General features: G+C 48.2%; 2 protein-coding genes across 2 annotated transcripts in view; both read right to left on the bottom strand.

Annotated features, from left to right (window-relative positions):
• LOC144125662 (atrial natriuretic peptide-converting enzyme-like) overlaps nucleotides 1–24077 on the bottom strand; it is a 996499-nt gene that overhangs the window by 899930 nt on the left and 72492 nt on the right. The gene's annotated exons all lie outside the window — the stretch shown is intronic.
• LOC144114511 (atrial natriuretic peptide-converting enzyme-like) overlaps nucleotides 1–24077 on the bottom strand; it is a 31143-nt gene that overhangs the window by 515 nt on the left and 6551 nt on the right. Inside the window, exons 6-14 of the mRNA XM_077648304.1 lie at nucleotides 23025–23117; nucleotides 21509–21619; nucleotides 21297–21444; nucleotides 21157–21237; nucleotides 20933–20994; nucleotides 13854–14101; nucleotides 1976–2097; nucleotides 961–1196; nucleotides 605–684 (exon numbers count right to left, since the gene is read on the bottom strand). Coding sequence (XP_077504430.1) covers nucleotides 605–684; nucleotides 961–1196; nucleotides 1976–2097; nucleotides 13854–14101; nucleotides 20933–20994; nucleotides 21157–21237; nucleotides 21297–21444; nucleotides 21509–21619; nucleotides 23025–23117 — 1181 coding nt within the window. The remainder of the gene's footprint in view (nucleotides 1–604; nucleotides 685–960; nucleotides 1197–1975; nucleotides 2098–13853; nucleotides 14102–20932; nucleotides 20995–21156; nucleotides 21238–21296; nucleotides 21445–21508; nucleotides 21620–23024; nucleotides 23118–24077) is intronic.

Genomic DNA, 24077 nt, shown 5'->3' with positions numbered 1-24077 from the left:
ACTCTCATGGTTCGCTTACACTCAATAAACATAAATACCCACGAAACCAGCAGATTGAACACCCGTCGCCGTAGCACAGTTGGTAGAGCACCGGACGTGATATTCGGAGGTCGTGGGTTCGGATCCCACCGGTGGCATGGTTGCTTTTCTTATGCTTGATAAGTAACTTCCTTTTAGCGACAGATTAAGCTAAGTATTATTCTCCCATTGATTGGCACTACCAATTAAAAGAAATCAAAAGAAACATGCACTTCGGTTTCGGTGATTGTTGTCTTTTTTCATATATATGTATATATATATATATATATATATATATATATATATATATATATATATATATATATATATACTGCTGCACTGTTTTGGAATTTAGTTTCGCGCATCCTAATAAACGTTGCACGCAGTGCTTGCCCTGTCAGAACATTTGCCACGCGAGTATCGTGCACATCCGTTTCTTTGGCACGTTATAAAAAAAGTCTAACTCTGAAGAACACTTATGTGGGTCTCGTTTTTAAGCATGACATTTGAGCGCATGTTCTACGGCACATTCATGTGCCGCCGGACTCCATTTCATGAAGGCGGCCATGATCCACGGTGGACTCACCACACAGGAAGCTTGGCGACCACACAAAACAGCCGGACCGCACTCGGACGCTTCCAGGTTCACTTGCTCCAACTGGTCTCCTGCGCAAAGGCACATCCATCATAACGCGAGAGATTTGTCCACTTGACTGCTTATAGCTTGACACATAGACCGCACTTAGTGAACTCCATTCTTGTTCACCAGTAAGCAATTTTTAATGCCGCGGCATAGAAGAGCTGCAAAGTCGCGATATTATATGCTCTTCACCTATCCCCCACGTGCAACCCGCCTCGCGAAACGCACTACGGAGCAGCGACTTCCTCGCATCAACGACAGGCTCTCATTGCCCTTCCGCCGCACCGCATCTGCTCACTCACCCTTGACACCGTAGGCGAGCGTGGCGCAGCGGCCCGCTTGTGGGGGCGGCGTCCGGGGGAGGCAGGCCGGCCGCACGGCACGGCTCTGGGGCACGGCCGCGTCGAGCCGCAGTAGCGCCAGGACACCGTCGGCCGAGCGCAGCACCGCCGCGATGGCCGCCCTGACGTCGAAGGGCGACGCGGACTCTTTGCGCACGGAGCCCAGTCGGGCCTGCCACTCGCCGCTGGGGTCACGCCTGCGAGCAATGTCCCGTATCTGTTGAGCCGAATAAAACGAGCCTTCTCTAGCATGAAGCAGAGACTGCGGATTAGCAGCGCCACTTCCACGTAACAAAGAAGTTGAGGGAAGGCGCCCCCGCTAGGCGCGGGTTCACTGATTACAAAACGGCCGCGTGCAGTTTTCTTGACCTCCAGTCTTTTCTGACTGAGAAAGACATAACCGGACCAACCACTTGAGTCTGTTTCCTTTTTTAATGTAGAATACGCTTCAAGGGCTGCTGCACCAGGTTTCCTGACGGCAGATTTTGAGCGGAAATCTGAAAAATCCAAGAAAGGGTCCGTATTTTGGACCGTCACAATAAATGGAAGCAATGCACCTTGGTGGTAACCGGTAACTATTTTCTAAGATGTTATCGCCATCTTAAGGTGTAATTCGTAAGGTTCTAATTAGCCAGCCTATCTAAGGTGGGCTGGCAATAGGAAAAACGCGCACCTTCAGCCAATTTAGACCACCCATTCATCGTCACAAATCCTTGGATCTGGCCAAGAACACTGCCATAACGCTGCTCTTCTCAGGGCGTCTTGCGAACCACAAGGACTGCATTCTCCTCTCCATATCTCATCGCTTGGCGAAGCGATTGCTTAAGTCGAGCTTCAGGTATGCACCTTGCAAAGGGTACATTATCTATGAGTTTGCCTATAATTCTGCCCGAACCAAAGCACATTCTACAGCACATTCAAGGAGAACGAATTGGAGCGCCGTTCCTAGCGAAGACGAGCATTCAAGCAGGCGCACCCCTGCGGCAGGCAGGCTCCGGCGGTGAGCACCCATCGGTCGGCGACCAGCGTGCCGTCGCAGACGTGCCTGCCGGCTTGCAGGAGCATCACATGCCAGGGCCAGTCTCCGTGGCGCACCTCCTGGGTTGTTGGCAGCGCTGAGGACTGGCCGCACTCTGCGCGAGACGGCAGACATCATGCGCCTCCTCGAGGCATCTTACGCGGCTGTGTACCGCGCGCGCCCCTGAGCTGCTGCTCTGCTAGCTAGCGCCGTACGTCTTGTCTTATATTAACAAGGGTGAGGCCACGCCCACAGGCACGCCTCCAGCAGGAAGGAGGCCGACCACACAGAGGCCAGAAGCGGACCAATGGCGCGCTTCTGAACGAGGAAGGTGGCGGGATACACTCCCGCCATCTGGCAGTCCATTGCTTAATGTGTTCCACGCGTTCCTGCAAGACTGTTTGTCGAATGCACTGTTCGTGCGAATAATGTGCATCGAATCATTTGTGAAATCACAGAAGGTACCCACATTTTCAGACTACGAAAAGACTGTCAGCACTTCCTTGATAGCTCTAACAAAACATGCAATAGAATACAAGGTCAATTTACATAGGTCGCGTAGGCGCAGCTCGAATGCGGTCTTGAACGAAACGCTAGCGAAATTAGTAAGGCTGCGGACTGTAGCGCCAAAATCAAGTGTGAGGACAAACGCAAATAAGAGAATAATAATGGGTTACATATTTCTGGTTTATAAACGTTCAAAACAATGTTGATTTATGGTTTTAGAATGCTTCGTGTGCATTTGTCTGGAAAGAAAACAATTTTATTAAGAAAAATATTTACGTTCGCGGTCTCTCTGAGCAGCGCGTAGCGGCTCTTATCTCTCTCATCAGCTCGTCATCTCGTGACATCGTTGGATGCGGCTGCTTGCCTTTTAACAGCGTTCATTTCAAGCGCTTGGTTACTTTTTGTCCTCGTGCTATATTTTTGTTGGCTACGTGTACGCGCTTGTTTTCTGCCATACCAGCGACAATTCCAGTCGTACTGCTCTGCATTGCCACTGAGAAATGTGGTACTTAGCAAGGCGCAAAACGAGCTCGGCGTGTTGTCGTCCTTACGTAGGCAAGCCGATCGAAACTGCACAGGCCGACCTTGCTGAAATATTCTGAGCCGAGATTGGGGATTGGCATTGGCCTTCCAGAGGTCGACTTCGTCGGCCCGACGCGTTTCGTCCGACACCGACGCAGGGCCGAGCAGGAGCCTATGCACAACCGAGACCGAATTCAATAATTGGCTGGTAAGTGGCCCGAGAATATGTGCCAATGCCAGCCCAAGTAAGAACCGATCCCTTTGAGATCTCTGTCCAACCACTCCCCGTCACCGCCCTGATAACCGATAGCCAGCTATGTTGATGCAGTTTTGTATTGGGTCCTCCTCGTCTCTTACTTCTGTATACTAAAGAGCTTCGCGGGGAATATTAAGCTCTTGCTGCACACCCGCCTCCAATGACCTGCAGCGGGCTCATGTCTTGCTTGGTATCGATTGAATGAATGAGGGCCTTTAATCATCCTCAAGAGGTTACCAAACACGAACGCAATGACTTTATTCATACATTCAACATTCGAGCAAGCCATGAGCCAGGTGCAGGCTTTAGGACGCGGGTGTGTAGCAACAGCTTAATAATCCCCGTAATGCTATGCCAATTGCGTCAGTGCACAAGAGATGCAAGAAAAACGAAAATAACCACGCAGGGCCAACATCTACACAACCAAAAAATGTTTTATTGCATGAAGAATACATCACTGTTGTGCACTGCATTTATTTATGCAGGCAATAAACTCATAATGGTAATATTCTTCCACTTCATTACTTCGTTCACTCTGCATACGTTGCAAGTGTGATTTTTTGCACCGCACGATAACAATTCGACCTTCTTTGCACGCGAGCATCTAAAGCCAGACAGAACAAAGGAAAGGAGCAAGCACACACGCGAACGCGCCAACCTATTGTATATCTCGTCTGCAGCAGAATAATGGGCGCAGTTATGTTACATACATAGAGAAACCCAGCAAAATCACCAAAATGGCACTGCAGAGTTACTTTACCCATTGCACGCTGTTGCGGCCCAAGGTGAGAATAGTCTTCAATCAATCGAAAAACAGCGGAAATCTGACACAGGAGTGCCAGCATTTTTAATCACTAACGCTTGTGAAAGTTTTCGTGTCACTTGTGCAGCAGCTTTGTGGATTTTCCGAGTGGAGGCCAGAGGTGACAATGCTCTTTTTTTTTTGTAACACTGCTTTTTAATCTACAATTTTAATGCCTGCCCTTTGCGCAACGCCTGCCTGGCCACAGGATAACTAAACAGCCGAGATCTCAGCATATTTTAAAAACCAGTAAAGGTGCTGCTTGTCAGAAGGATTGCATGATAGTAACCGTCACTAGCTCACACGTTCTTGGTAAGCCCTTGTGGAATGTAAAATAGTGATTCAACTATGGAGCATTACCCCTTTTCTTTTCCAAGTACAGTGAGGTGGCATCAACGTACGGAATTACTCCCTTGTTTCATTCATGTGTTTGTTTCTGAAAACTGGTCTTTTTGGTTCACTGAGATCCGTGAGCACTTGTTCTGCTGCAAAAAAAAAGCAAAAGCACGGATATACCCGGCCTCTGGATAGATCTGGTTATCTTAGTCGCCTTCTGTGAGTCAAAGATGAAAAGTAAGAAGCTGCATGGGGGCTGTGCGTCCTGGTGCAGCGGAGGACTTCGGATTAGTTTGTGCAAACTGTCATTCTGCATGTATGCTTTGTGCGACGCCACAGAGGAGGGCTCCAGATCAATTTGGATAACCTGTGGTTGTTTAAAGTACTCTATGACTTGCACAGTACACGAGCGTTTTTGTATTTTACCGCCATCAAAATGGGGCTGCACCAGCCAGGATTTGATCTCTTGACCTTGGGTTTAGTGGCCAAAGGCACCGAGCTCCTGCTGCAGGTAACGTGCCATTTTCTTCCCCGAAACGGCTTGCTAGAGTATGCAGGCTAGTGAATGCTAAATACCAAGATATTTCTGGTAAGCAACAGCACTGTTGATTTGTTAGATGTCCAGAAAGGGCGCTCTCGTGCAGTTCATTTATCTGTGGCGTGGCGAATTCGGGCAAATTAACAGGCAAACTAAAAAGAGCACTTGTGCCACATCCCTCACGTACAGGCCTTTATTTCAAGAACTGCGGTTGTAACAACGGTTTGAAAAAAAATTTGCCCATTGGTGGGCAACAAACTTTCGAAATTTTTGAGGAATTAGGGAAAAAATAAGGTTACACGTGTTCGAGAAATTCCTTCAGTCCTTTGTTGACAAAGGAAGTGTCCTACTTATGCGAAATAATTTGATTTGTGTCAACGTACAATATAATTTCGCATTTCATGATATCATTGGTCTTCTTTCTGGAGACTTCGCTGCCAATCGCATATTTCTCACAGAAAAGAGATCAACATTGCATTAACAGTGGGCCAAAGTGTCTGTCTGCTCCTTCACTTTTTTTCAGATAGAATTTTGGCACTAGAAATGGATGTGTCGAAATATCAAACACACTAATAAAACACTGAAATCGACAAAAATATGAACAGCCATTTCACTCTGAAGATACTCAAGAGACGTTTGTCACAGTGAAATCTAAAAGGGACAGCGCAAAGAAGGCAACAGCTTTCATATTCTAAAGCAATTCTGAAACCCTACAAGCTGAACACAGCTTATTCCCAAGAAATGATCCTTTGTCGACTGTTAGAAACAGAAGAAATTTATTGTCACACATTGCTTAACTCTGCCATGACATAACTCGGCACCCTCCAAAACTGTTATGAATACCAAAGTAAACAACAGAAATTATTTATTGGACATCAAATAAATGAATAGCTTTAAAAAATATATTATGGCGACTTAAGATTCTATAAACAGCATTGCTGGTAATACGCTCATTAAATATTTATAAATTCGAAAGCATTTCTTGCCTCATGAGTGGGCGGACAGGATGTGTCACCGCGGGCTGCGGACAGAGCGTGTCCTCATGAACTGCCAATCATCCTTAACAGTGTAATTATCACTTGTAATGATTGATAATGATTGGATGGAAAGTTTAAATGACCGAACTACTAAACAAAATAAACATCATAATTAAAAAGAAAAAGGCATAAAATAAAGTAGGATAAAATAAAATAACGAAATAAGATAACAAAAATAAAGAAATAAAATTAAGGAATAGAATAAAAAGTAAATGATTAATTACATTACTCAGTAAAAGAGGAGGCAACGAACTTCGAAATGCTATCGCATCTCCGCACGTAAGTAGTACTTTGCGCACCTTTAATATTTATTTATTTATTTATTTATTTATTTATTTATTTATTTATTTATTTATTTATATATTTATTTATTTATTTATTTTACAACTACTTCCAGCCTTGTTACCAGGCCTTAGGCAGGAGTGGGAATTTAACACACTACGAAAAAAAAGATAAGATGCCAGACACTGGAGAATAAACTGCAAAATAAACAACAAAGACAACTGTTTCTATTGTAATGATTCAACACGGAGAGGTGGGCTATCAAGTCATGGTTTACGGGCAAGTGCGCAGAGGAATGATGAAACGGTTGGCCAGTCTCCAATGTTGTCGGGTAATGGGTTGTATTCAGAAACCGTGCACAGGGAAAAAAAGAGTTCTCGAATGCTTTGGTCCTGCACGAAAAATCTTTAACCTTTTTGGTGTGATACGAGCGTGTGCAGTGCTGGTTAGCCGATAGAATGCACAATATTCTGTCTATTCCTAATTGGTTGTTATACAATTAATAGAAACCTTCAGCTTGTCCTTGTAATGCGTTGATGGGAGATTTATTTTAGAGTTGTGCAGGCCCTAGAAAAGATGACGGGCATGTGCGCAAGCTGCGCAAGTTAAAAATGAACCTGGCTGATGCATTCTTGAAGAAAATAAGCACAAAAATGACAGCTACAGAACAGGACCTTTTGGTAAGAAGTATCACAGAGAGGATACTTCCCACAACATAGAAAATTTTTGTCCAAATCAAAAGATCACAACTAAAGCAATCCAAAATGGAAAATAATGTTACTGTTTTCTATGAACGCAGCCTAATAAGCAATTTAGCTGAGTAGATTAACTGAGAGAAATTGATTATATATATATATATATATATAAAACATAAAATCACCAAAAACTGAAAAACATAACAGGTATATATTCACGACGTTTCCGCTCGAGGACCAGCCTCGACCAGCCAGAGGGCACTCGAAAAAGGCTGGTCCTCCAGCCGAAACGGCGTGAATTAAATCCTGCTACGTTTTTCAATTTTTGGTGAATTTATATTATATTGATCAATCAGCTGCAATGAAATCACTTCCGATATATATATATATATTGTCACGGTGTTGGTGACAAGAGAGGACCTGTTAGAAGGCAGGGCTCGGCAGCACGTCCTTCAGTTGGCGAGACGGCGAACTTCCACGTCTTTCAAAACGAGAGCACCACGAGCGTCGTCTTCTTTCCGAGCGCCACGAACGCCACCTGGCATTCCTCCCCTCTTAAAAAAAAAACACGCGCAGAAGAGCGCGCGAACACAAGCACACACACAAGCACACACAAGCACAATTAATCACACAAGAGAGGCACGAAGATTCTGGGTGGGTCCCCGTGCCAAATACGGCTTCAGGCGCAAAACATGGACGATCTCTGGACGGGGCTTTCGACGGGTTCTCTGCTGGGAAAGTTCAGCGTCCGGTTCTACCTCGTAATTAACGTCGCTGACGCGCCGCAAGACTTTGTAGGGACCGAAATAGCGGCAAATGAGTTTTTCGGACAAGCCGCGTCGTCGAACAGGTATCCATACCCAAACCTGGTCGCCGGGATGGTAGGAGACTTGTCTGTGCCGGAGGTTGTATCGCCGCGAGTCTTTGTCTTGTTGCTGGGTGATGTGAATACGGGCTAGCTGACGAGCCTGCTCGGCTTCGTGGGTAAACTCCTCAGCGTCAGCAGAAAGATGGTCATCGGTTGCGCAAGGGAGCATTGCGTCGAGCATCGTCTGAACCTCCCTGCCGTAGAGGAGGCGGAACGGTGTGAAACGGGTCGTCTCTTGAACTGCTGTGTTGTAGGCGAATGTCACGTACGGTATGATCGTATCCCAATTCCTGTGTTGTACATCGACGTACATCGCCAGCATGTCCGCCATAGTCTTATTAAGCCGCTCTGTCAGCCCATTTGCCTGCGGGTGGTAAGCAGTAGTTTTCCGGTGGGTCGTCCCGCTTAGCTGAAAAATTTCGGCCATCATCTGGGAAGTAAATGAGGTTCCTCGGTCGGTAATGACGTAGGTCGGGGCGCCGTGCCGAAGTACGATCTGATGCACGAAGAAATCCGCAACCTCGGACGCTGTGCCACGGGGTAAGGCTTTGGCCTCGGCGTATCGAGTGAGGTAGTCTATGGCAATGATGATGTACCGGTTGCCACCCGAGGACAAAGGGAACGGACCGAGAAGGTCAATGCCGACCTGATCGAATGGGGCGCGTGGTGGTGCAATAGGTTGGAGGAGTCCCGGAGGCTTGGCGGTCGGGGCCTTACGGCGCTGACATTGCCGACAGCTCTGCACATAGCGTTTGACAACAGTGGCGAGTTTGGGCCAGTAGAACAGCTGGCGGATTCTGGAAAGCGTGCGAGAGTATCCTAAATGGCCAGAGGTTGGTTCGTCATGGCACGCAGAAAGTATTTCCTCCTGAAGTGTTGTCGGCACGACGAGGAGATACGCGCGCGAACTGGAACCAGGGTTCTTCTTATAGAGCACGCCTCGTTGCAGGGAAAACGACGACAGGTGTCGAGAAAAACATTTAGGAACGGTGGCTGGCTGGCCTTCCAAATAATCGATGAGGGGTCGTAGCACTGGATCGGCGCGTTGTTGGGTTGAGAAATCAGAAGAATTGATAGCCCCAAGGAAACTGATGTCGTCGTCCGTGTCGGGGGTTGCGAGTTCGACAGGCGCACGAGAGAGGGTGTCGGCGTCTTCATGCTTATGTCCGGACTTATAAACAATGGTGAGGTCAAACTCCTGCAGGCGAAGGCTCCATCGCGCCAGGCGTCCAGACGGGTCACGCAGGTTGGTCAACCAACACAAGGAGTGGTGGTCAGTGACCACTTTGAAAGGGCGTCCATAAAGATAGGGGCGAAATTTCGCAGCAGCCCAAATAATGGCGAGGCATTCTTTTTCTGTCGTCGAATAGTTCATCTCTGCGCGTGACAGAGCGCGGCTTGCATAAGCGATGACTCGTTCAACGCCATCCTGGCGTTGCACGAGAACCGCGCCGAGGCCGATGTTGCTGGCGTCGGTGTGTATCTCAGTGTCACCTCGCTCATCAAAATGGGCAAGAACGGGCGGCGTTTGAAGTCGCAGGCGGAGCTCGGCGAAAGCCATTTCTTGCTCGTGGGACCAAACAAAAGGTGTGGTGTCACGGGTGAGGCGAGTCAGCGGTTCTGCGAGGTCAGCGAAATTTTCGATAAAACGCCGATAGTAACTGCAGAGCCCTAGGAAGCGCCGAACAGCTTTCTTGTCACGTGGCAGTGGAAATTCCGCAACCGCGGCCAGCTTGTCGGGGTCGGGCTTCACGCCGGCGGCGCTGACGACATGGCCGAGAAATTTCAGCTCCTGGTAACCGAAGTGGCATTTTTGGGGCTTCAATGTCAGGTTAGCTGAACGAAGGGCTTCGAGGACCGTCCGCAGGCGATCAAGGTGTTGACTAAATGAGTCGGCGAAAACCACCACGTCGTCGAGATAGACTAGGCAACACTGCCATTTAAGACCAGAAAGGACAGTGTCCATCATCCGCTGAAATGTGGCAGGCGCAGACCAAAGACCGAAAGGTAGAACTTTTAAATCATAAAGGCCGTCGGGAGTGACAAAGGCCGTCTTCTCACGATCCCGCTCATCGACCTCAATTTGCCAGTAGCCACTTTTTAGGTCGATGGACGAAAAATAACGAGCGCGCCGAAGGCGGTCGAGAGAGTCGTCAATACGTGGCAATGGGTAAACGTCCTTCTTCGTGACTGCATTCAGCTTCCGGTAATCGACGCAGAAACGGAGGGTGCCGTCTTTCTTTTTAACGAGGACGACCGGCGAGGACCATGGGCTGTTGGAAGGCTGAATAACGTCATCTTCGAGCATCTCCTTAACTTGGGACTTAATGACTTCGCGCTCTGTAGACGATACCCGATAGGGGTGTTGACGGATCGGGTGTACGTCATCGTACGTCACGATGTGGTGCTTGGCTATGGTAGTTTGACGCACTTTCGACGAGGAGGCGAAACACTGTCTGAATTCGAGCAATAGTGCACACAGCTGCTCCCGTTGGCTGGTTGACAGCGCGGAGTTGACATCGAGGCTCTCGAGGGGAAAAGGAGGCTGCACTGGTTCTGAGGAGAAGCACTCGGAAACATCGGAGATGCGTTCGATAAAGGCTACGGAAGTGCCGCGAAAAAGATGCCGATGCTCGTGCGAAAAATTGGTAGCAAGTACCTGTGACTGGCCACTGTGAAGATGGATCAGACTGCGGGCCACGCACACGCCTTGCGTCAACAGTAATGACAGGTTGGTTTCGGCGATGGCGTCACCGTCTTGAAATGATTCGCACTCAACCGTAATGAAGGCGCTGGTTCGAGGCGGCAGGGTGACTGTGTCCGTAGAAACTCGAAGTGTCTGGCTTGGTCGCGGCGCGTTGGGGAGGGCGACAGCACTCTCAGTTGAAAACGTGACCTTGTTATCGCGTAGGTCAATAATCGCCCCATATTCACGCAGAAAGTCGACACCTAAGATGAGGTCGCGCGAACAGTTATTCAGAACAAGACAGCAGACGACAAATGTGGACTCCCGGATTTGAACTCGGGCGGTGCACATGCCGAGAGGTGCAATCAAATGACCGCCCGCAGTGCGAACGTGTGTGCCAGCCCATGGCGTGAGAACCTTTTTGAGGACGGCGGCGAGCTGGCTGCTTAAAATCGAATAATCAGCACCAGTATCTAATAACGCTCGAACGTGGCGACCATCCAGCATCACAGGTATGTCTAAGGAAAGCCGCTCACGAGATGCAGGCTCCGGAGAGGATGATCGGGCACAGGCGTCGTTGTCTGTAGGCTGTGCCACCGGTAGTTCGTCGGCGTGGCGTGTGCTTTCTAATGGGGTCAGTGCGTCGGAAGTATCGGAGAATGCGGGCGTCTGAATCGGTGAGGCGCCGTCATGTGTCAGTGTCGATGTGTCGAAGCGAACGGGTACTGCGGACCTCGGAACCGTCGAAGCGTCGTTATGTCGAGGGAGTGTCGCTGTGTCGGAGTGAATGGTGACCGCGGACTTCGGAACCCGCGAGGCGTCGGCATGTCGTGCCCGCGGCGATGGGGGTCCCCCTCAGAACGACGTCCAGCGAGCCCACCCCCTAAGGTCGCTGGTTGCAGTTTTCCCGCCGTGGGCTGGGCGACCGGCCTTGCGCCGCCCGGGAAAAACTCGCGGTAGAAGGTGAAGGACGACTCCCGGGCGATGGGGATCGAGCCCGCTGGCGACGAGACTGTTGCCAACGTTGGTGTTCAAGAAAATCCGCGACGGCCCTGGGTCGTTCGCCATAGCGGGGTCGAGGAGAATCGGGGGGAAACCCTTCGAGGCCCAGACGGCGGTAGGGGCAGTGCCGATACAGGTGACCTGGTTCCCCGCAGTGAAAGCATAGGGGGCGTCTGTCGGATGTGCGCCACACGTCGGCTTTGCGCGCGGACGGTCGGGGAGCTTCCACGTACTGCAGCACGGGTGCAGGCGGCCCCGGCACTTCAGCAGGAGCCGGAACGAAGGACGCCGGTGCTGGAGCAGGGGACTGCAGGGCTTCGGCGTAGGTGAGACGACGGTCAGGCGCGAAAGGAGGAGGGGATGGACGAGCCTCACCGGCAGGTAAGGACGGCCGGAGCACTTGCTGCACCTCCTCACGGACAAAGGTCGCCATGGAGCTTTGAGCTGTGGTAGGGGTCCCGTACAGCTGCCGGATTTCTTCGTGCACAATCGACCGTATGAGATCGCGTATCCGGGAGGCATCGGTGCCGTGGAACGGTAACTCGCTGGAAACGGAGGCGGCGGATACGGGTCGATCGTACGCGGATGCTCTTTGCTGAAGAACCCTCTCGATCGTGGAAGACTCAGTGAGGAACTCGGCGACAGTCTTCGGAGGGCTGCGGACAAGGCCGGCAAAAAGTTGCTCCTTGACGCCACGCATGAGATGGCGCAGTTTTTTGTCCTCGGGCATTGCAGGGTCCGCGCGTCTGAAAAGGCGCGTCATGTCCTCGACATACGCTGCAACATTTTCATTGGGCAGCTGAACGCGAGATTGCAGAGCGCGTTCTGCCCGTTCGCGACGATCCGAGCTGCCGTATGTGTCTAGGAGCCGACGCCGGAACTCACTCCAAGAGACCAGCTGATCTTCGCGGTTCTCGAACCAAATCCGAGCGCCGTCCTCCAGGCTAAAGTAGACGTTCCGGAGCTGGGCGGCGTCATCCCACTGGTTGAATGCGGCAACGCGCTCGTAGTGCTGCAACCAGTCTTCCACGTCTTCAAAGATGTCGCCGTGGAAGGACTTCGGGATGCGGGGGTTCTGGAGCGTGAAGTAGGGTGTCGACGCCCCAGGCATTGGGATGCTCAAGGCAGGTTGCTCCGTGGACATACCGGATGGAACAGGCTCGGGGGGTAAGCCTCGAATCCGGCGGCGAGTACGGTGAACAGGCGTCGTGACGGGAATTGGACTGGAGCTCCGACTAACGGTTGGGGTACGGGACATGAGATCGATCCGACCTCCACCAGATTTGTCACGGTGTTGGTGACAAGAGAGGACCTGTTAGAAGGCAGGGCTCGGCAGCACGTCCTTCAGTTGGCGAGACGGCGAACTTCCACGTCTTTCAAAACGAGAGCACCACGAGCGTCGTCTTCTTTCCGAGCGCCACGAACGCCACCTGGCAATATATATATATATATATATATATATATATATATATATATATATATATATATATATATATATATATATATATATATATATAGACAAGGTAAAGTAAATGAGGGGCCCGTTTGACAAACTTATGAAGGGAGCCAACAGTCACCGAAACCAAGGTGCATAGGGAACAGTCACCGAAACCAAGGTGCATAGGGGAATGTTTGTAATTTTTTTTAATTTCTAGTGCCAATCAATTGGTTTAAATAAAATTACTTATAAAGCAGCAGAAAAAACAACCATGCCGCCGGTGGGATCCGAACCAACGACCTGCGAATATCGCGTGTTGGCTTCCTTAATATATTTGTCAAATGAGCCCCTCATTTCATTTGCCTTGTCTGCTAATAGCTTAACGGGGGTCTCGGTTCCGGCAGTCTTGATGCCATAGTTAGCATGAGGGCTCTCGCACAGTTTCCGCCCTCGCCGTTAGATGACGTGCCACGTCACACTCGCGGTATTACAGGACGTGCTACGTCCACCGCTATGGACGAGGGCGGCGCTGGTGAACACTCTCAAGGTTCGCTTAATCGCAAAACATATATACCTACGAAAGCAGCAGACTGGGCTGCCGTCGCCGTAGCTGAGTTGGTAGAGCACCAGACGCGATATTCGGAGGTCGTGGGTTCGGTTCCCACCGGCGGCATGGTTGTTTTTTCTGCTTCTTTATAAGTAATTTTCTTTTAGCGACAGATTAATCGAAGTAGTGTTCTTCAATTGACTGGCACTGCACATAAAAAGAACAAAAAAAAACGTTCCTCTGAGCACCTTGGTTTCGGTGACTGTTGGCTTGTGTGTGTGTGCGTGTGCGTGTGCGTGCGCGCGTGCGTGCGTGCGTGCGTGTGTGTGTGTGTGTACACACACCCAGGTGCGGCTGCGATGTCCAGCTGCGGCGGCTATACCACCAAGTGGCGCAGTATTGCCCGAGAAAAAAATACTGCTTGATGGCTGTCTGGCTCCTTCCTCCGTGGTTGGTCTTTTGCCCCCTGACCTTCCGGCCAGGATAAGCGACAACACCACGCATCCTTCCAGAAGGGTGGCCGTGCGTCCACGCGCACTGTCGTCCGCCTCAGCCCAGTTCGGCACACCTGTCAACAGGCAACCACGCAACAGTTAACAAAACAGGGGTCGCATCTGGGCATTGTACTGCCCTACTACCTACATACTCCACGCACTCTCTCTCTCCCTTTCTTTATTCCCTTCTCCCCCAGACCCATCTCGTACAGCTCCAGCTGCCGTTTCCTGCTTTTTATATTTTTACTTCCTCTGTATTCTCTTTTCTCCCCCCTGCTCTAGGTCTAGCCCCTATAAATAAATGGCAGACACCAATGAAGCAAATCACCCATGAAAAAGATTGGTCCTCCGATCAACACGTCGAGGAAAATGAAAACATTTCCTTAAACGAAGCGTATACTTCGCTCTCTCTTTATTTATATATATATATATATATATATATATATATATATATATATATATATATATATATATATATAAGGAAGCCAACAGTCATCGGAACCAAGGAGCATTGGGGATGTTTCTATATATATATATATATATATATATATATATATATATATATATATATATATATATATATATATATATATATATATATATATAGGAAGGAAAATGAGGGCTCTTCATACATATGAAAGAAGCCACAGCCACAGAAATCAAGGAGCATAGGAGATTTTTTTTCGGTTAAATATAATTGACTAATAAAGCAGAAGAAAAAACAACCATATGCCACCGGTGGGAACCGAACCGGAGGTCGTGGGGTTGGTTCTCAGGTGCAGGGTGCGCAACCTTTTGGACTGTAAGAATGTTGAGTTGAGTATCCAGATTTTCTTGGTGTAGCAGGACGCCTGAAGAAGGTCACTGCGAAAGGTTGTATAAAGCCGTCTTACTGCCAGGGTCAAAGAGAAATAACTGATATATGTAAGTGAAGCAGCAGCACGTAAAAGAAGTCGCAAAACTAGACCCCTATCAAATTTATTCACCTGAGTGACAGCAATACGTACAATCCGCATCTCCCTTGACTACAAAGATTAAGCACTTGGCCCTGCAAGCAAAGGGACACCTTACTGCAGCTGTTGGATTGCAGAGGGCGCGGAAGTAAAGTGGCCTAGACCAACCAAGCAAGTTGTAATGATCACCTAACTAGAAAACCATCAGATGCTGTGTAATTTCAGTTTTTAGTAATTAGTGCACACTGCTACAAAATGGGTACCACAGACTGTAAAGCGCGTTGGGGAGGAAGCTTAACATACTTGAAGGAACTTTCTTATATGCATTCTTGGAGAGATGAAAGGCCATGATAAAAATTTCTTTTCTATGATCTTCCTGACAAAATTATTAATGACGCCCTTTTAGTACACGCTGACACAGTTAACTTAAAGCTGAATGACACAGCTAACCGCGGTTATGCTTGTGTGTTTTCTGCTTTGAAATGATGCGTTAGACATTAGTATGCTGGGAGCACTCCCTGGTATTCCTGTGCGACCGCTAAATTGTTTATAATTGAAGTTTTTCTCGATGCTGTTTTGTTTCCAACAACCGAACAATACCTGTGCCGTGAAAGATGGGTTTAGGCCACCTGAAACGGATAAAAAACTGCAATCGATTCAATACAATACCAAACGATCACTGCAATAAAATCCTGAGGCAGGAATTGGCCTCCTAATGTGGTCTCCCTTTCCCTACTCTTTCTCTCCCATGAATTGGCATTTGTGCAAGCTCCTTTTAATAAAGATTACTCAACACTCATTGGTATAGATTTAATTCACTACAACGCTGAAACCAGCCCGCTTCAAGAGCCAGAATAGTAACAAAGGAACCAGCGATTATATTGAATATTGCAGTTTTTTTCGTGCCTCATATGACTAGAGGTCACCTTTTCCCTAACAGCCATTGTTCGGTTAATGAAACCGAAACAGTACGAGAGAAGAATTTTAATTATCAATTATTTAGCGGCCGTAGGCAAAATAAAACAACTTTGGTGATATTACAAAGAAGGAAACATGTAACTAAAACTAGATGTCTATACTCATTTAAATTCAATTATTGTGTAATAGTGCATTTAGATGCCTGAAAAGAAATATGAGCTCATAGATATCCGGGAATGAAGAAAATGGTAAGGTTCTGGTAATTTCTGAATCCTGAGGCACGAAGCAGGCCGCACGGCGAAGCCTCTTATTCACCTAGATAGGCAACGTGCAATGAGTACTTTTGTTGCGGCCAGTCGACCGCCTTGGTCATGGAAAAGATGACCACACTACTAAAAATAAAACTCCAGGTTTTAGTGGCAGCTGGGACCACACTGCAGCGCTAAAAGAACATGGCTTTCGGATTAGGCTAACAAAACCATCAAAAGAAACTATTTTAAGGTGAGAAAAATTCCAACTCTTCGGTTCAGAATTTGAAGCCCATGCACTTCACTTTCATATTGCATGAGCCTTGTATAGACTGCTCAACTTCTTGACGGGTTAAACCCGATTTTTTGCCTGAGAGTACGAGGGAACCAACACTTTGTTGCGGCCACTGATGCTCATGAAAGTAATAAAAAAATACTTGTGCGAGACAGCATAATGTTGCTGCTTACGCATGACAGTGTACCAGCACTCGAGGTCACACTAACACTGGTCGCATTCCAAGAATAAGGGGTAGTAAGCTCACTTCTCTTGGAGATTACCATTAGACCAGGCTTCCTATGGGTGGATAATTCATAAACGACGTAAGCTGCTAGTGCAGGGTGAACGAATAGGCCCTGTAAGCTTGAATAGAAGCTTGCTCTCGATTTGTTTTTATTTTGCTCACAAGTCGCAGCTATACCGTGGCATGACAAAAGATGACTACGCTGTTCCAACCTGATCTTAGAAAGCGACACAGACTGCTGTTGAGAAGCGTCGAATGTTGCTGGTAGGTGCTCGTTTTGCACTGTAGAATGACACTTCAATGCTGAACGCGTTATCAGTGCATGTCATTCTCTAGACACTGCCCTAAGTTAAATGCAGTGGCAATAAAGAATCAGCAGTTCTCAGTTTGCAATACCAAAACGTCCCGTAAAATAAATTCTATCCTTTTTACGAGCCCTCCATTTATATAACCATATGGACATGGCTTTGTATGCAGCACTGGCTTAGGTGTCAGATTTTATTTAATACATCTGTTGAGCTCATTCAAGAACTAGAATTGCACTGCTGTCCCCCACACGTTTTTAGCAGATCATATTGCGAACAATGCAAGTGGCGAGCGCAGCTGAGAATCACACCAACACTTCGACAGTCCCGTTTGTGACGAATGATGCCAATAAACTGCTTTCATGACAAATTTGCATAGTTGCCTACGTAAGGACACAATGGCTGTAAATTCAAGTGGTCTAGACATACTTAGCGGAGCTGCATAAGCGCATGTTTGAAGCATAAATTAGAATTGTTCCTTCTAAGCCCATGCAATGTGGTGGGAACTAAAAACGGTAGCAGCTAAGTACTCAAATGTGAAACAATGCTTAGAGTAGTAACGAGTACTACATTACCCGGTGACTTTGAGCTGGCAGCCAACAACATGACAGCAAAGGCTCAAGCCAGACGGAAATAGTTTCCATGTGCTAATGGCCTGTTGTATATAGTCAGCAACTAACTCAGGCCGGTTTACACTTCCATAAGACTGCACGGTTTCCGTGAAACGCACGAAAGCGTAATCAAAGCAGCTTTTTATGACCCTAGCAAGCGCAAATTTCCCTAAGCATTTTGCCTCCGTACAGAATACCATAGCTCAATGCAGTGCCTTCAGTCAGGTAGATTTGCCACTCCGCGAGCACATCAGGTTGAACGGCACATAGACAGCGACAGCAATCTGTATGCCTCAACCAGTTCTGGGCGATCGCCTCGAGGAAACGTTGTCTAACTTTAATACTCGCTAATTAATAAAGTGCTGAAGTGTCACCCACGTTTTAAATCACGGCGCAGTGCAAGTTACGCTCAAAGGGCTATTCACTCAGACGTGGTGAGTCCAAAGTTAGCGGAATTGGATCCCGGCAGAGGCGGAAGCGTCGGAAAAATGCTCGTGTGTCGTGCAATGCCACTGCACGGCACACAAAGCCCCAAATCTTTGTGTATACACACTGCCCCGCAACTGTAGAACGATAGTCGAAAGTGGCCAACGGCACAGTCATAAAAAGTAATGTACTCTGCGCCCACACCGTACTGGCGCGGCTGCTAAATCTGAGTACACAGCCGTCTTAATGCGGCGACGTGTAACATGTAACCGCTGCTCCCGTCCGAAAAGATATCTGGTAGCGCGCCTTAATAAAGCAAGAGGCACTCAGGTGCCCACGGGCGATCGTCCGCTGTTGCATCATACCAGAGCGCGGGGCTGAAACTGCTGAGAACAGTATAAGCATCCATAATATATTTCGCAAGCTAAATTACCGCTCAGGCACCCGTAATGCAATTGATTTTCACGTACAGACTCACCTTGCAGCACGGTCGCGCCGAATTCTCAACAGAAAGCTGCACACGGGATGGAGAACGCGCGAAAGCAGCACATGTCGCTGAAGCGTGCGCATGCGCTCTTCGCCGCCGGTAGGGCGCATGATTGACTCCGTGCTTCCGAACTTGCGCCGTAAAAAGCAGAACTCTGCCGTCGTTGTTTCGAGGAAAAAATCTTGATAATAACGCTGATAAAAAGACTTGTTTTTTTGTGTCAGATACTAAACCATTAAAAGAGCTTCAAGTATCACCGGCCGTCACGAATTAAACCAAAGCAGGGTCCGTGGTAAATGTAGCCCGGGGTTGCATGTAGGCCCCACATCGGGCCATCTGCATATGCCAAGCTTTTTGAGGGACGGCTGGCTTTACTTCAGGGCTGTAGTCTGGCCCTACCTTTGAGTCCAGGCTTGAGCTGAGCAGCCTGGCATGAGCTCACCGCCCGATCAGTTGCCGATCTATCGGCTGCCGACCAGAAGCCACTAAATGGCCGATGGTCAACAGTCGGCCTGTGTCGCTCGGGATGCCAGCCAAAATGGTGTCATAACACGTCGGAGGTTTCAGATGTGACTTTCGGATGATAGCTTGGTAGTTTGTATGAAAGCGTATGTTCCATAGTGAATTCTGTTAATTCCTGGCACCTGCTGTAACAATGAATGGTTGTGCTTTGTGTTGACTGTACTGCGTGAAATACTGCATGAAAATTATTTGCGTTCGTGGTGAATCAACGCTATGACCAGAGTGCACACTCCAGTGATTTAAACTATGCACATGCTTAATATTGCTGTAAACTTTGGGCGCTGCTTTCATAATGGAGAAATCTGTAGCTCGAGATCTTGCAAATAGGAAGTAAATGCTGCCTGGAACGTTTACGCTATTTACATGTTACTGAGTACTAAAAAACTGCGACTGAAAAGGGTTTTGTGCGCACTGAGTTTTGTAGATGTGATGGTGACGCGATACTGCCCTCTTATTATCATAGATGCCATGGAGAAGAGACTGCTGTATGTCATATGCGATGGTCTTTCCAAAGTGCCCTATCGCATGCCCAGATGCTATTTTGACTTGTGTGTTAGGCACATAGCTCTCTAAAATGAGGTCCGTTGTTTTACTGAAATCTTGGGTAATCTCCTGAAAGAAGTGTTTGCTTGAAAGTTTCCTGTTACTGCAAGATCACGGTTCGTATTTGTTAATTATCCCGTGCCTTTTTCGTTTTGTGAGCGCTTGATTTTGTTTCATTTGGTCTGCGTAGCCTTTCATTGTATTGCCGAATATGTGTGTCTGTATATGTTCTAAAAAGCAGCGCTAATTGCACCGGGAAATCACAGCGCAATTTACAGCAATTTTGAGCCATTTATGCACAGCAGGCAACTAGCTCCTTCTGAAAGTTTAAACTTGTCTCATGGGTTTGTTCAACAACCTATTGTATCACTATTCCGAGTCGCGTGCGTTGTGGTTTTAAAGTAATAAGTTATGACTTCGGTTAAAAGTTTGCACTATTGTCTCTTTTCACGTGAGCTAAACTCAATCGGCACAATTCTGTCACGACGAATTGCTCGCAAACTCGGATGATCAAGAAAGGCTGTCAAATATGTCGCTGTACCTATAGTGGTACCTCTTGGGCATAAGGACAAATAGTTGGGCCTGTTATTGGTTCGTTAACGCTTCGATCTTCGGCGCGGCACACGAGGCATAGACGAAGGAAGAAGACACAACGAGCGCTAAAGATAGCGTCGGTAGTCTGCGCTCCTCGTGTCATCTTTCTTCGCCTTTGTCTCGTGGGTCGCGCTGAACCTGGAGGCGTTCGAGGATTTATTTCTCTCTCCAAAAATCGTGTGATATGACTTCACTTTCTGGTTTTTTAATTATGACGTTATTATTTAGTTGTTCGCACACTTCGAAGAGGGCGCTGGCTCCCCACCATAAGCCGCCATGTTTTTACCGTATGGACTTCTATTCTAGCTACGTTATCACTACATCTACCTTGTAAATTATCTGAGCCACACGTCATTTGAGTATTTTGGTCATGCCATCTCCTTTGAGTTTACCCTTCTGTCTATATATACGCTATTCCTTCCCGAAATAAGCAACCAGTTCAAGTTAGCGCAGTGGTGGTGTCCGCCTTCTCTTTGTCCGTGCCAAAAAGTTACGCTATGTTGTGTTGCCACAAATAGAACACCTGGAAGTGTATTCAGTCGTTCCACGGCTGCAGCAGGCCATGTACGACGGGCATAGCATTGCACTCTAGACAGAAGCGTAACAACTTCTAGAACAGGAAATTCAAAGTAATGCCACTCACTGTATATCCTATTATTTACTATTTTCAAGTGGCACTGCTACACCCACACCTGCTGGCCTAAAGCACACGGCACAGGTGCGCTTTATGTGAGCCAAGCAGAGGTGCGCTTCCCCAGCCAGTGGCTCGCCACGCACCTGGGGGACTGCACAGCAGGTACACCACCAGGTCACTTCGGCACGCTCCCGGAGAGGAGAACCTGCGCCGTAGTTCACATTCTTGAAAGCACGGAGTGTCACGCGCCAAGAATGCTCTCGCAGAACATGATGGCATTCACACGCCGCCAAGCGTTGGAGTGAGCAATCAGCATCCCGACGCTAGAGTCGCTCGTTACCTGTTATGCGCGCTTAAAAGAACCCACCTGAGGCCCGGCGGATCCAGCAGCTGCAGATACGAATCGCTGCTGTTGCCATCGTGGTGCAGCTCCACCCGGGAGGGTGGCCTACCAGAGGGGGCTGAGGTCAGCATCTGCCGCACGAGCGCGCTTGGCGACCGACTCACCCAAGGTTGAGCGCTGCGCACGCGGTGTCGGCCAGCTGCTTGAGCAGGGAGTCACGCCGGCGTCCCTCGGGTAACCCGTCCACGCATACCTTTCGGAAGTGGCCGCGCTGGTAGGCGCGCAAGTAGCCGCCCAGCTCGGGCAGGCTCACTGCGCGCACGGCAACCGTGTTGGTCCCCTCGCCGCCCACAGCCCACCGCGAAAGACTACTCACAGCAGTTCTGCTCGTCAGCGCCGTTGTCACAGTCCAGCCGTGCATCGCACCTCTGCGCGATGTCGACGCACTGGCGGTCGCCGCAGTGGAGAAGTCCCGGACCGCAGTTGTCTGCATAAGGGATCCTTTGTTTTAGTCGTATTCCCGAATCGACACGTGTGTTGCGCATTAGTTTACACCGTCTGGTGCTGACGTGGCACAGTGCGTATTTGCATTTTGCCTGCATCAATATGTGGCCGCTGCGGCTGGGGTTCAATCCCACGACCTTGGGATCAGCAGCCGCTGAACGCCAAAGCCACTGCGGCGGCTGATACTTTGGCTTGGTTCACGTTTAAAGGGAGCACGGCCCAACAGGGGACGAGGACACACAGAGGCGGAAAAATGCACGAGACAGGCGCCAACTTAAAACAGACTTGTGAGCTCTCTGTGCAGTTTTTCTTGATATGCACGAAAGCTGCCGGTTACATATCGATTAAGCCGTTGAAAATGAGCGTCTTCGAACGAGATGAAGCTTAAGATTCAAATCCTTCAGAAGAAATGGATTACCAGTGGTTGCAAACACGTCATATATATGCAGCTCTAGCCATCCGAACTCTCCTGAACTCCAACTTCCAATTTTGTTTAACCTCTAGCATCCATGGGATTGCAGTATCTTGCTAGATATTTTTTATGGTAGTAGCCGGGATGGCAAACGTAAATATACGCTTGAAAAGATTAACATGTGGCCAAATTGATGCCTGGCTTTAAGATCGCAGTAGCGTCTACGAATCAAAGCGTGCCGTATTGGCTGCTGGTAAAAAGATGCTTAGAAGTACAGCCGCCATTGCCAGACCATGGGATCCGCAGTAACGGTTGTAAAGGCGCAACCTGAAAACACGCCATAAATGGCGCTCCTCGCAGCCACAACAGAAATTAAAAGTAATAAATGTGAACGTATGTTAATCAGTCGCATGCAGGAACAAATAGCGACGCATACTATAATTACCGGGCCAATGAAGCCGAAAAAGAGCTGAACTTGAGAATTTTGCGTTAGCATTCTAAAAGAAGAGCGCTCGGTCCAAGTAGCGCTGAGAAGTTTGGTCAAAGGCGGCGCGGATCTTCTGCTAAGCCTGTTCTGCGTTGTATTCCACATTGTGCTGTCATATATGTTTTTTCTCCGTTCGTTTTGTGTAATAGCTTTTCTTTTAATAAAAAATCACTTAGTCCAAATTTAGTTCTTTCTTCTTTCTTGTAGTTATTTGTACTCATTTGTGTCCTATTACATGATTGTAGTGTCAGCTGTTGTTGCCAATTTTTGCATACATTCAAAAGTTTGTTGTTTCTGTTTTCACATTCTTTTTTTTATTTTTGGTTTTTGTGAGCGTGTGTGCTGCAGCTCCTGGTTTTAGAGTTGGCAATGTGAGAAAGTGAGAATCCTCACCTTACAGCCAGTAGTGCGATGTCAACGCACACTGAGACCGTTGGGCCTCGTTCGCGGTGTCGGCTCAGCTCATGCGTCGCGCAATAAGACACTCACCGCAGGAGGTTTCGTCCGAAAAATCCGGGCAGTCGACGACACCGTCGCATATGTGGCTCTCCTTGCTCCTCGCCTTGAGCTCGTTCGCGCAGCCTGCGTTCGGAAGTGTTTTAGACGTCGTTACCCGAACTGCTGTTACAATGTGTCCTGCCTCTGCTAATCTTAGCCCAGCCGCTATTTGTGTTGCAGGCGAAATGTGGGGAAAAAAGGCAGCAAATTATGCCAGATCTTGTGGCAGGAACAGCGCAGCACGAGACAATGAAGGGACAGGCGGGACACGACGCTGACTAACATCCAGATTTTTAATGCACGTTCGTCGAATATATACATCTCGCTCGTGCAAGAAGCAAAGGACCGAATAAAAAACCCATAAGAAGTGCACGTGGTAATAGATTAGGACTATGCACGCCGATAATCAATTTCACTGTCACGAAGCGCTATCGAAGGTATGCTGACGCATACGTCGCTCTTATTTCTGATGTTGATATCTTCTTCAATCTCCCTGGTCGTTGACATCAGAAAAAAGAGCGACGTATGCGTCAGCATACCTTCGATAGCGCTTCGTGACAATAATAATAATAATAATTGGTTTTGGGTGGAAAGGAAATGGCGCAGTATCTGTCTCATATATCGTTGGACACCTGAACCGCGCCGTAAGGGAAGGGATAAAGGAGGTAGTGAAAGAAGAGAGGAACAAATAGGTCCGTAGTGGAGGGCTCCGGAATAATTTCGACCACCTGGGGATTTTTAACGTGCACTGACATCGCACAGCACACGGGCGCCTTAGCGTTTTTCCTCCATAAAAACGCAGCCGCCGCGGTCGGGTTCGAACCCGGGAACAGCGAAATTGATTATCTGCGTGCATAGTCCTAATCTATTACCACGTGCACATCTTATGGGTTTTTATTCTGTCCTTTCTTTCTTGCACGAGTGAGACGTATTAAAAATCTGGTTGTTAGCCAGCGTCGTGTCCAGCCTGTCCCTTCTTTGTCTCGTGCTGCGCTGTTCCTGCCAGAAGATTATGCACCAACCAGCCCAACTTTCCACCTTGCT

This window comes from Amblyomma americanum, chromosome 1 (genome assembly GCF_052857255.1).
Source record: "Amblyomma americanum isolate KBUSLIRL-KWMA chromosome 1, ASM5285725v1, whole genome shotgun sequence".
NCBI classification, from domain to species: Eukaryota; Metazoa; Arthropoda; class Arachnida; order Ixodida; family Ixodidae; genus Amblyomma; species Amblyomma americanum.
Note: the sequence above shows the minus strand (reverse complement) of the source record. Positions and strands in the feature narration are given on the sequence as shown.